The 12,453-nt window shown below is 43.8% G+C and overlaps 1 protein-coding gene and 1 pseudogene across 1 annotated transcript; both read left to right on the top strand.

Moving 5' to 3' along the window:
* The first annotated feature begins 1,266 nt into the window (after positions 1-1,266).
* On the top strand, positions 1,267-1,936 carry LOC117694774 (ubiquitin-conjugating enzyme E2 E3 pseudogene; annotated as a pseudogene).
* Positions 1,937-3,886: 1,950 nt separating this feature from the next.
* LOC117694866 (ferritin heavy polypeptide-like 17E) lies at positions 3,887-4,475 on the top strand. Its single transcript, XM_034485882.2, has one exon. The coding sequence runs from the start codon at positions 3,887-3,889 to the stop codon at positions 4,415-4,417; it is 531 nt and encodes a 176-aa protein (XP_034341773.1). The 3' UTR covers positions 4,418-4,475.
* The last annotated feature ends 7,978 nt before the right edge of the window (positions 4,476-12,453 follow it).

The raw sequence follows: 12,453 nt of genomic DNA, 5'->3' as shown, positions 1-12,453 counted from the left end.
TCTACAGACAAATTACTGTCCAGAAAAGGACACACTTGCAGAATAGTCGACTGATTATATCTGCCTAGACAGAGTAATCAGCCCTTAATAATTCTGCAGCACTAAGGTCTGTCAGATGATCCTGGGCCAGAAGGCAGAAGAACAGATGCTCCAACGTTTTGAAGTAGAGCGAGTGTCCAGGTGTTCAGAGGTCTCTATAAATTGGCTAAGTTTTAGAAGCTATGCTTTGTGCTTCCCACAATTATAGTCAACTCAGTCATTCTGGATTTCTGATGGGGTTGAAAACTTATAGCTATTTACTTTGAGAGAAAAGATCTGAGTGTATGGTCATCAGCTGATATTCATCCTAAAGCCAAGGAAAAAGCCAGGTTCAGAACTAAGTGTTTTAGTTAGGATAGATGACAGAGGTGCTGGTTAGTCAACAAAAGGATGGACTGGGTATTAGGACTATCTTGTACCTCACTGGTACAAATAGGCATAATTATGCTCTAATTGTATTTTGAGAGAAAAGTTTCCTTTTAACAGGAAGGGTGATGTGTAGGAGGAGCTAAGGTGGGAGGAGTACTGAGAGGAAGAAAAGGAGTAAGAAGAGGAGAAGAAGAAGGAGAGGAGAAGCTAGGTGATGAAAGAGAGATAGAGGGGGGAGACAGGGAAGCAGATGTTCATGTATCTCCACCAGTCAAAGATAGTTGATATATCTAGGTTGGGTAGTGGGTTACACCTCTGATTGAACAATACCAAACTTATAAAGCCTATGATTAACATTTCTTAAAAAAATGTATAAATGCAAAAAGGAAAAGGGGGCATGGGATAGGGGTTTTCTATAGGGGGGGAATGGGGAAACGGGATGGTATCTGAAGTGTAAATGAAAGATCTAATAAAAAATGCTAGTGTAAAAAAAAAAAAAAAAAAAAAAAAAAAAAAAAAAAAAGCTTGTGCTTCTCAGAGTGCTAGTGGGTGCTGTAGTGTCCTTGAGCCTAGATCTGTAGAGTGTCCAACCCTCCATTGCTCCTGGAGCCCTGGGAGATGCCACCCTCGAGCCTGTACTGCACCTTCGGCCTGTGACTCAGTGCTGCACTGCATGTCTGCCTGCTTTCTTTAGATGTTCCATACTCCCAGGCTGGAGCCTCGCAATGTCTTTTTCCCCACACCCCAAGCAGGTTTTCCTGCTCCCAAGGCTGCCTCCATTTCCTTAAGGAAGGTTCCTCCATGCTCTCCCTCCCCCAAAGCATAGAGGCACATGAGCAGGCCTGGTGGGCAGCCAAAAAGTTTTCCCAGAGATAACTTCACCAAGATGTCCAGTGATAGGCAAAGGTCAGATGATCAGAGTCCCAGCACCAGCAGTGGCAGGTCAGATGTAGACCAGTGAGACTCTGCCTCTCCAGAGAGGGAGGAACAGGAAGAAAAAACCCTTTCTGCCACAAAAGCATAAAAAAATTCTACCAAAGTCTCCAGCAAAACCACTGCTAAGTTTTCCACTAGTGCTGAAAGAATTCAGAAGGAGCTAGCAGCTGAGATCAGCCTTGATCCTCCTCTTAACTGCACTGCTGGGCCTAAAGGAGATAACACTTATGAATGAAGGTCAACTCTATTTGGTCCTCCAGGTTCTGTATATGAAGGTGGTGGTTTTTTCTGGATATGACATTTTCTTCAGATTATGCATTTAAGACACCAAAGGTTACTTTCCTTCCATACCAGAATCTGTCATGGCAACATCAACAGTCAGGGAGTCATCAGCCTGAATGTTATGAAAGACAACTGGAGTCCTAGCTTTGACTATTTCAAAGATCTAGCTCTCTATTTGTTCCCTTTGACAGATTGCAACCCTGTGGATCCCCCCAACCCCCCGGTTGGTAGCATAGCCACTCAGTATTTGACCAACAGTGCAGAGCATGACAGGATAGACAGACAGTGAACCAAGAGATATGCAAAATAATCTCACATGATTCGTATGCAGTGTGAAGGGGCAGAAGGCCTCTTCCCACTGTGCTTCAGATTTTTATATTCTTTACAGTATGGACTTCTGTGTATATGTTTTACTGAGTCTACCCTTACCTTTATCCTCTGGAGACTGGGAGACTCCCCCAAAATGTAAATGTTACAATGAATAGAACTTTGTAGGTGTACATTAGATATGTTTCAAAAAAAGCCTGATGCTAAATGGAATAAAGGAAGTTGTGAGCTCAGAACAAGGCCTTATGCTGGTAAGACGTCATCTTGGATAGAGGAGTTAATGTTTAGGGCAACATGTGGTGATATGTGGCCTTAATAATAGCACTTGGGAGGTGAGTCAGGTGAATCTCTGAGTTCAAACCAACCCGGTTTACCAAATGAGTTCTAGGATAGCCCAGCTTAGGCAGTAAAAAAGAGAAAGTTTGTGAAAACGTATTTGAATAAGGAGACCATGTTCCATCACCAGCGTGCACACACTTTGGCAGTATAGGCAATAAGGTTCTTGCTTCGGAAACATGGATTCAAAAAAGAGGATAGTGGAATCACCCACCGGACAACCAACAGAGTCAACAAACGTGGACCCTTGGTCTCTCAGAGACTGAACCAGCAATGAAAGAACATACATGGCCTTGACCTAGGCCTCCACAGACATATGTGGCAGATGTGCAGCTCAGTGGGTCCCAAATAACTGGAACTGGGGCTACCCCAAAAATTGTTGTCTATGTGCAAGCTATGTTCACCTACCTGCGCTGCCTTGTCTGGCCTCAGTGAGAGAGGAAGAGCCTAACCTCCCACAACTTGAAGTACTAGGTGCAGGGATACACAGGAGGGAACCCCACCTGTGCCGAGGAGAAGAGGAGGGGGAATAGAGAATAGAGGATCATGACTGGAAAAGGAATAATGTGTGGATATAAAGTAAACAAGAAAAAATTAAATAAAAGGTATGATTTTATCGCAGTGGCAGTACAAAGAACATTAAAGTCACTGAATTGCCGTGAATGACTATATTACCCACAGAAAGGCATCAGACCATCTGTTTCCTTAGCTACCATCCATAGTAATGAAAAAAACACTTTCACTTTTACTATTGAAAAGCTATTTTAAAATGCTATAGAGATGTGAAGGTTGCCTGGTTTACTGATGGCACTGAACAGACCTTTCCATGTCACCCTTGACCCTATAATCAAAGGGTTAAGTGAATACTAGTTGAGGTGATTGATAAGTGCTGTCATTCAAATAAAGCTTTATGATATCAAAAAGGAAGCAAACAGCAGAATGTTGAAATAACATTGTGGAAATATTCAGAGAAACTGTTTTATAAAGTATCCAAAGTATTTAGTCCAAAATATTGCCATTTATTAATGGAGTCCATTAAAAACTACGGTTTAGGTCAGCCAGTGCCCAGTATGCCCCGATGCTTTGTAAATCAACACTTCTGACCGGCCCCCACAGATGGGCGCTGAAATGATGTCATCGGTGTGCGCCAACCTCTTGCTTCCCTGCCTTCATTCATAATGCCTGGGGCTGAGACGGTGTCATGGTTCCGTGCCAATATTCATTTCTGTTGATGCCCCGCCCTCTCCCATAAGCCCTTGGGCTGAAATGATGTCATGACTGGGCGCCAACACTCTTTTCGGAGGATGTCCCGCCCCTATCATATGCCCCGGGGCTGAAACAATGTCGTGATTGGGTGTCAACACTCACTTCTGTTGATGCCCCGCCTCTTCCTATAAGTCCTGGCGCTTAAATACTGGCGTGGTTGGGCGTGAACAGCCATTTTCCTTGCTCCACCAGCTTGCAGTGACCTACCTGCTGAGCTCCTCTGGCGCTGGTCTTCTGAGGTACTTTGGGACTGTGGGACTGTATTCTTTGGCCTTGCCCCTTGGAGCAGGCAGGGACCCTCTGAGACTGTTGTGGTGTTCAAGCACCTGCCATGGCCGAAGCGCCCTCTCGAGTGCGACAGAACTATGACTGGCACTGCGAGGATGCTGTCAACACCCATATCCAGCTGCAGCTCTATGCCTCCTATGTGTACATGTCGATGGCCGTCTACTTTGACCGTGATGACGTGGCCCTGGGAAACTTCAAGCGTTTCTTCTTGAGGAAGTCACACGACTGCCAGGCCAGTGCTGAGATGTTCATGCACCTGCAGAATACGCGTGGAGGCTACACCACCCTTCTAGACATCGAGAGACCAGAACGCGACAGCTGGCATGGGGGCTTTCAGGCCATGGAATGCGCCCTGGACATGGAGATGTTGCTCAACCAGAGCCTGCTGAACATGCACAAAATGGCCAAGGAACGAGGTGACGCCCACTTATGCCATTTCCTGAAGCAAAACTGCCTGAATCAGCAGGTCGAAGTTCTGAAGGAGGTGAGTGGCTACCTGACCAACCTGAGCCACATGGGGGCCGTGGAGCATAACTTGGCTGAGCACCTGTTTGACAAGCTCAGCCTGTCATAAAGCTTCAAGTGGACTGAACTGGGACGTCCCCACTGCCATGGGGTCTCTCTCTGGTCATAACACCTGATGTCCATGTTGTTTTTGAAGCAAAGTTCACTCATCTTCTGTTTCTCTTCGACTGTTGTTCAAAATAAAATTTGTCTGTTTGCAGCAAAGTTAAAGTATCAAGTTGATGTTTAAGTTCTTTTGGGTCTTTGGGTGTAGCTTGCTTGTTGTAGTGCTTACCTAGTAGTCAGGACACCATGGGAAGCATCCCAACCATGGCCATAAACAAGGATATGGTGGTACACACCTGAAATCACAGTGCAGTGGTGCTGGAGGCAGGAATATCAATCATTCAATGCCATCCTCTGCTTTACAGCACAGCAGAGGCCCTCCTGATCTACAAGAGATGGTCCAATAAAATCATACCACCACCAAAAATCCCTCTCACTGTGGAAAGAAAATGAATGCGGTTCTCACGGGTTTTTTAAATTTGATGGTCAGGAGTATACCTCGGTTGTCATTACCATTATTTTGTAGCTTGGAATATCCAGAAGTCTGGGGGGTGTCAGAAAGGGGGATGGGAGGAGAGTGCCTATGAAGGGGACACTGGGGGCCAGGAATCAGGCTATAAAGTGAATAAATAAGTTAATTCTTAAAAAAGATTTTTTTGGACCTGAGTGATCATGGCAGGAGAAAGTGGGGCCAGAGCGAGAGGGAGAAGGGAAGGGGATAACTAGATAGGGGTGGGCATCTAGGCAATTTACTGACTTAGTTCTGTGGGATGAACAAAGAATGGATTTCTAGGAAAAGCAGAAGACCAACACATGAAGAAGCAACAGCAGCAGCCCCCAGGACAGTGAAATTAATGGTAAGAATGTGGAAGCCCCAGAGACAGAGAGAAAAGAGAATGAAAACGACATGCACAGAATAAACACACTATTTCAAACAGGACAAATGAGGACACAGTGAGGACCGTTTTGGACCAAAGCAATGCTGAACCCCAGCAGGGCCAATGCCAACCCCTGTACCCCCTGGGCGATAGCACGGGGCCTACATGGCTCTGCCCTTCCAGCTTTGCTGCCTATAGAACACTTTCCATCTGTTGGGCTGCATTATAGCATCACAAATGGCCTTAGACACTTTTCTTCCACAATATGGAAGCTTAGCTGGATGGAATCTTGCCACAAGTGTACCATATCCTTAGTTGTGTGCATATCAGGTGTTTCTGTAAGGACATCAATTTCCCCAACAGTGACAGCCTCAAGCATAAGCTTTGACAGTGACACTAACCTTGCCAGTCTCCCTGGCTTGCACATTTTGTATTTCCATCTGCCCTTTTTCTCATTTTCATTATAAACATGCCTAAGAATAATAACTAATAACCACATGACAGACTCAGTATTAGCCTATCTTAAACCCTCTTACACACACACACACACACACACACACACACACACACACTAGCCCATTACTGTTAAATTTAGCCTCAGGTAAGTTCTTAGTACACTGGCAGAAAGCATCTGCATTTGTTGCCAAAATAGCCTGCTAGTGGCCTCCAGTCCAGTTGCTAACACTGTTCCTCCTGAAACCTCTTGAGCTGGGCTTCCACAGTAGCCATGGCTCTCAGCAGTACTGATTTCTAACCTCCTACTAGAACTCTGCTCACAGTGTTCAACTGCTTTTCAGCCCTAAGTCCTAAGGGAGAGCTGCTGCTGCTGCTGCTGCTGCTGCTGGGACTCTCACAAGTAAGTGAGGCCTGCCTTTGTGGACAACCTCATGCTACCTGCATAGCTTTTCTGTATTGCTCTCTGGGCTGAATGAGCTCTGTCTTCTTCCAGCTTCTGGCTATTATCAATAGGCTGTTATGAACACAGTGGGGCATGTGTTCTTTTTATATGTTGGAGAATTTTCTAGGTATATGACCAGGGATGGTATAACTAGGCTGAGTGTGAGGATGATTGATTGATTGATTGATTGATTGATTGATCAGACTCATGGCCATGCCCCCAGTGAGTTTTGGCCATGCCCCCAGTGAGTTTTGGCCATGCCCCTAGTGACTCCATCAACGAAATCCACTACATAAACAAAGTCAAAGGAAAAAACCACACGATTATCTCACTAGATGCTGAGAAAGCATTTGACAAAATTCAACATCCCTTCATGGTAAAAGTCTTTGAAAGATCAGGAATTCAAGGCCCATACCTAAGCATAATAAAAGCAATATACATTAAGCCAGTTGCCAACATCAGACTAAATGGAGAGAAACTTGAAGCAATCCCACTAAGATCTGGGACTACACAAGGCTCTCTCCCTACCTATTCAATATAGTACTGGAATTCCTAGCCAGAACAATTAGACAACAAAAGAAAGTCAAAGGGATACAAATAGGAAAGGAAGAAGTCAAAATTTCATTATTTGCACATGATATGATAATATACTTAAGTGACCCTAAAACTTCACCAGAGAACTCCTAAACCTGATAAACAACTTTAGTAATGTGGCTGGATATAAAATCAACTCAAATCAGTACCCTTCCTCTACGTGAAAGATAAACAGGCTGAGATAGAAATTAGGGAAATGACACCCTTCACAATAGCCACAAATAAAATAAAGTATCTTGAAGTGAATCTAACCAATCAAGTGAAAGATCTGTATGACAAAAACTTCAAGTCTCTGAAGAAAGAAATCGAAGAAGATCTCAGAAGCTGGAAAGATCTTCCATGCTCGTGGATTGGCAGGATTATTATAGTAAAAATGGTCATCTTACCAAAAGCAATCTACAGATTCAATGCAATCCCAATCAAAATTCCAAATCAATTCTTCATAGAGATAGAAAGAGCAATTTGCAAATTCATTTGGAATAACAAAAACCCAGGATAGCAAGAACTATTCTCAAAATTAAAAGGACTTCTGGGGGAATCACCATCCCTGACCCCAAGCTGTACTACAGAGCAATAGTAATAAAAATTGCATGGTATTGGTACAGAGACAGGCAGGATGATCAATGGAATAGAATTGAAGATCCAGAAATGAACCCACACACCTATGATCACTTGATCTTTGACAAAGGAGCTAAAACCATCCAGTGGAAAAAGGACAGCATTTTCAACAAATGGTGCTGGTTCAACTGGAGGTCAGCATGTAGAAGAACTCAAATCAATCCATTCTTATCCTCTTGTACAAACTCAAGACCTAGTGCATAAAGGACCTCCACATAAAGCCAGATACACTGAAACTAATAAAACAGAAGGTGGGGAAGAGTCTTGAACACATGGGCACAGGGGAAAGTTTTGTGAACAGAACACCAATGGCTTATGCTCTAAGATCAAGAATTGACAAATGGGAGCTCATATAATCGCAAAGCTTCTTTAAAACAAAGGACATTGTCAATAGGACAAAACAGCAACCAACAGATTGGGAAAAGATCTTCACAATCCTACATCTGATGGAGGGCTAATATCCAATATATACAAAGAACTCAAGAAATTATACTCCAGACAACCAAATAACCCTATTAAAATGGGGCACAGAGCTAAACAAAGAATTCTCAACTTAGGACTCTTGAGTGGCCAAGAAGCACCTAAAGAAATGTTCAGCATCCTTAGTCATCAGGGAAATGCAAATCAAACAACTCTGAGATTCCACCTCACACCAGTCAGAATGGCTAAGATTAAAAACCCAGGCGATAGCAGATGCTGGCGAGGATGTGGAGAAAGATAAACACTCCTCCATTGTTGGTGGTGCAAGCTGGTACAATCACTCTGGAAATCAGTCTGGCGGTTCCTCAGAAAATTGGACATAGCATTACCTGAGGATCCAGCTATATCACTCCTTGGCATATAACCAGCCAATGCTCAAACATATAACAAGGTCATCTGCTCCACTATGTTCATAGCAGCTTTGTTTATAATAGCCAGAAACTGGAAAGAACCCAGATGTCCTTTAACAGAGGAATGGATACAAAAAATGTGGTACATTTACACAATGGAATATTACTCAGCTATTAAAAACAATGAGTTCATGAAATTCTTAGGCAAATGGATGGAACTTGAAAATATCATCCTGAGTGAGGTAACCCAATCACAAAACAACGCACATGGTATGCACTCACTGATATGTGCATAATTGCCCAAAAACTCACAATAGCTAAGATACAACTCACAGACCACATGAAGCTCAAGAAGAAGGAAGACCAAAGTGTGGGTGCTGCTGTCCTTCTTAGAAGGAGTAACAAAGCCCGGGTTTGCCACCTCCTTCCTTCTTGCCTCCCAGAAACTTACCTGGCATTGTACCTCTCCCCATGCCATCTGAGTTTCTCTTGTCATTCCCTTTGGTTCCAGAGGGCTCTTCTGCAGCCAGTGCAGGGGAGCTGCTGCCTTCCCTTCCTGCCATGGGCCCACCTTCTGACCCTGTCATGACTAGTGCAAAGGCAGACGCCTCTTCCCTCACTGTGGATGTGATGTCTCCTGCTTCCAAGATCCCCACCACTGTTGAGGACAGAGTCAATGACTATGCCCCAGTCATTGAGAAGCCTGTGTCTGCAGTTACAGATGCTTCTGAGTTTTCTTAACTTGGAACCAATCTTCAGAACCAACATGGTCTGTTTATTTAACCACAGGATCATGTCTGGAATCGCAAACTACCATTGATTTCATACTAGTTTGTACCGTATCTGTAGGTGTCCTGCACGTAGTTTCCTAAAGGGAAACTACGCAAGAGGCTGAGGGCTTGTCTCCCACCAAGTTGGGGGAATTACAACCAAGGAGGGGAATTTGAGAATGTGCTTCTTGTATTTTAAACAACCAAAAAAGTTGTTATGGGTGGCTTGCTGCCAGGCATCTCCTGCCATTCTGGGATGTACATCTTTGGAAAAGAGATAGTAGGACACCCGCTAGGTTCCCTCTACCACTGCTATGTCTTGTGTAAGGAAATGAAATATTTTATGCCTAGTGCCCACATGCAACATCTCTTGTACTTTGTAAGTTGTTGCAAGAACACAGACCACCTCACTAAACTGTAAAAGGAAACAAGAATTTAATACTGGTCTCTGTGAGTCACATCTCCATGAAGGTTTACACAAAGCTCCCAGTTGAAGATGTTTTGTTCCAGTTACACGGCACACTATTAATTGAACATCTTTTTATTCTGTCTGTACACAGATCTTGTTTTGAACTCAGAATTACTCAGACACCATTTTGTAGCTGCTGCTGCTGCTGCTGCTGCTTTAGATGCCTGTGGTAAGATGGCATTTAAAGAAAAATCTAGGAGGAGCTGCACTCTGTAGCTACTTAACGGGATTGTGATCGCAACCCTGGGAGAGCAGACATCGATAAACTTCAGTCACTTAAAATAAAGAGAAAGAATAACAAAATACTCAAGGGAGAAAATATGGAGACAAGGTGTGGGACAGAAACTGAATGAGGGGCCATCTGGAGACCATTACATCTGGGTATCCATCTCATGTGCAGTCACCAAAGGTAGACAGTGATGTGGATGTCAGGAAGTGCATTCTGACAGGAGCCTGATATAGCTGTCTCCTCAGAGGTCTGCCAGAGTCTGACATATTCAGAGGCAGATGCTCACAGCTAACCATTGAACTGATCAAGGGGTTCCCAATGGAGGAGTTAGAGAGAAGACTGAAGGAGCTGAAAGGGTTTGTGGCCCCATGAGGAGAGCAACAATACCAACCAACCAGAGCTCCCAGGGTCTAAACCACCAGCCTGGGAGCACATAGGGAGGGACCCATGACTCCATCTGTATATGTAGGGGAGGATGGCCTTGTCGGGCATAGGTGGGAGAGGAGATCCTTGGTCCCTGAAGGCTTGATGCTCCAGTGTGGGGGAATTCGAGGGAGGGGAGGTGGGAGTGGGTGAATGGGGGGCACATCCTCATAGAAGCAGGAGAAGGGGGGATAGGATAGGGGGTTCCTGGTTAGAGGGGGAAATGGGGAAAGGGTATAACATCTGAAATGTAAATAAAATATCCAATAAAAATTAATTTTAAAAAATTAAGAAAAGAAAGTAGGATCTGTGGGTAATGATTAGATTGTGAAAGCACAGCCTCCAGAAATGAAGTAAGTAAGCTTTTAAAAAATGCCTGAGAGACACGTGACTCCCTTCTGTGTAAGGGCAGAAGACCCCATCTCTCAGGAAGTAGCCCTTCATCAAAACACAAATACGCCAGCTCTCTGATTGTGCACCTTATAGACTCCACAGTGTGAGTTAAATATTCTGGCTGGTGATAAGTTTCTTGGTTGCTAGTATCTTGTTATAGTAGCCACCAAAGACAAAATATGCTGTTTTATAATGTTGACTCTTTATTGTGGTATAATGTGAATCCACAATAAAGTGAAAGATAAAAGGTTGTCCTGTCCAGCAGGGCATTAAATAGGGGTCCGGGGAGGTCACCTGACAGAGAGCGGGGAGTGGGGGAAACAGGCAAGGATGCAAAGAATGGTGATCCGTCTATAGCCTGATTAAATTGCAATTTTTACTTTTTCACACAGGGGTTATATACACAAAAAGGCAGGATGTGGGGAAGGGGATGACTCAGGAACATAAGTGTTCAGGGGGAGTACAGATATCTTTCAGAACAGAGTATCAGCTGGGTGAAGCTTCAGAGGTCAGGTCACTATGACTCCACCTATGATTCACTTATCCTTATCTAAGTTGGTACTTAGGTACTCAAGTAACTCAAGGTTATTTATCTACAAGGTCTATGACTAAAACTTGGCAATGTTCCACCAAAGCTGCTTGTTAAAGTTACCTATCTACAAGGTCTGTGATGACTTAGGCTGGCAAATTTCCACCAAAGCTGCTTGTTTACAATATCGTATAGCTATCTGTTTCAGTGTTTTCCCATAGAGACCAAGGCTTTGTGTTAGCAGGCTGACTTAGGCCTATGGCTGATTTTAGGCCTTCAATGTATGAGCAGGGCTGCCCCTGACATTTCCTCCCTTCTCCAAGTATAAAAGGACTGTGGCAATTCTAATCTTGTAAAGGGGACCTTGTAATGGCTCCGGTCCTCCTGTCGTTGTTCAGTGAGGAGTGAGAGCCATACCCATCCTGATGCCTTTTTTCTGGAGAGGGGATATTTTTGACATCAACTGCTATGCAGTCAGGCTTGTCCCTCAGGAAACCCAGAACGATATTTTTAATTTTATTTTCACTTGCAGTGCTTAGCCTCACAGCCTAAGCAAGAATTTAGATTACCAGTCAGAGGGGGTTCTGGGTGGCCCCTCTCTGCTTGGTCTAGGGGCTGAAGTCCCTCTTTTAGGTTGAGTGGAGACGTGTTTTGGGAACATCCTGGATAGAGTAAGAACCTCATCTTGAGTCTCATGGTCCTCCATAGCTAACTTATGATAATGTATCTGAATAGGTTTTGCTATCAAATCATCTATCTGTTGTTTCCCAAAATTAGTAAGCCTATTTAGGGCCCAGGGACCAAAAGAAATAAGCAGAAGTAATCCAATTAATGGTCCCAAGATGGAAGGGAGTAGGGTTGACAACTATGGAGAGGTTGAAAACTAATTCCTGTACAAGCTCTCATTTTTCTCTTTCTCTCTCTGTCTTTTCTCAAGACCTCCTCTGGCCTTTTTCATGCTCTCTTTAACCATCCCTGTCTTGTCTATGTAAAGGCAACATTCTTCTTTAAGGGCTGTACACAGTCTAGAGCTGTACACAGTCTTTTCTATTGTAAAAGAGAAAATCAAGTCCAATAAAGTTCTTTGCAATTTTTGAAGATCACTTCAGACAGCAAAACGATGGATTTCTTCAGATTAGTGATGTCAATCTCTAGCTGTTTGATGTCCTTGTCAATGGCCCATTGAAGGTCTGAGTAGTGTAAGTCTGGAGGCCAGTATCAGGATTAAGACTTTCAACCCACAAACACCATGGGTGATTCATTTTTACCTGGAAAGGAAAAAGAAGGGAAATCTCAGGGAGATTTCTCTTCCCTGGATGTCAATTGTTATTTATCTGATTTATAATTAGGCCTGGCTTTGTGGGGGTATCTATTTAGTTCATTAATTTTTTGGCAGCCATTTAGCTGTG

This window comes from Arvicanthis niloticus, chromosome X (genome assembly GCF_011762505.2).
Source record: "Arvicanthis niloticus isolate mArvNil1 chromosome X, mArvNil1.pat.X, whole genome shotgun sequence".
NCBI classification, from domain to species: Eukaryota; Metazoa; Chordata; class Mammalia; order Rodentia; family Muridae; genus Arvicanthis; species Arvicanthis niloticus.
This window is presented reverse-complemented; position numbering and strand designations above follow the sequence as displayed.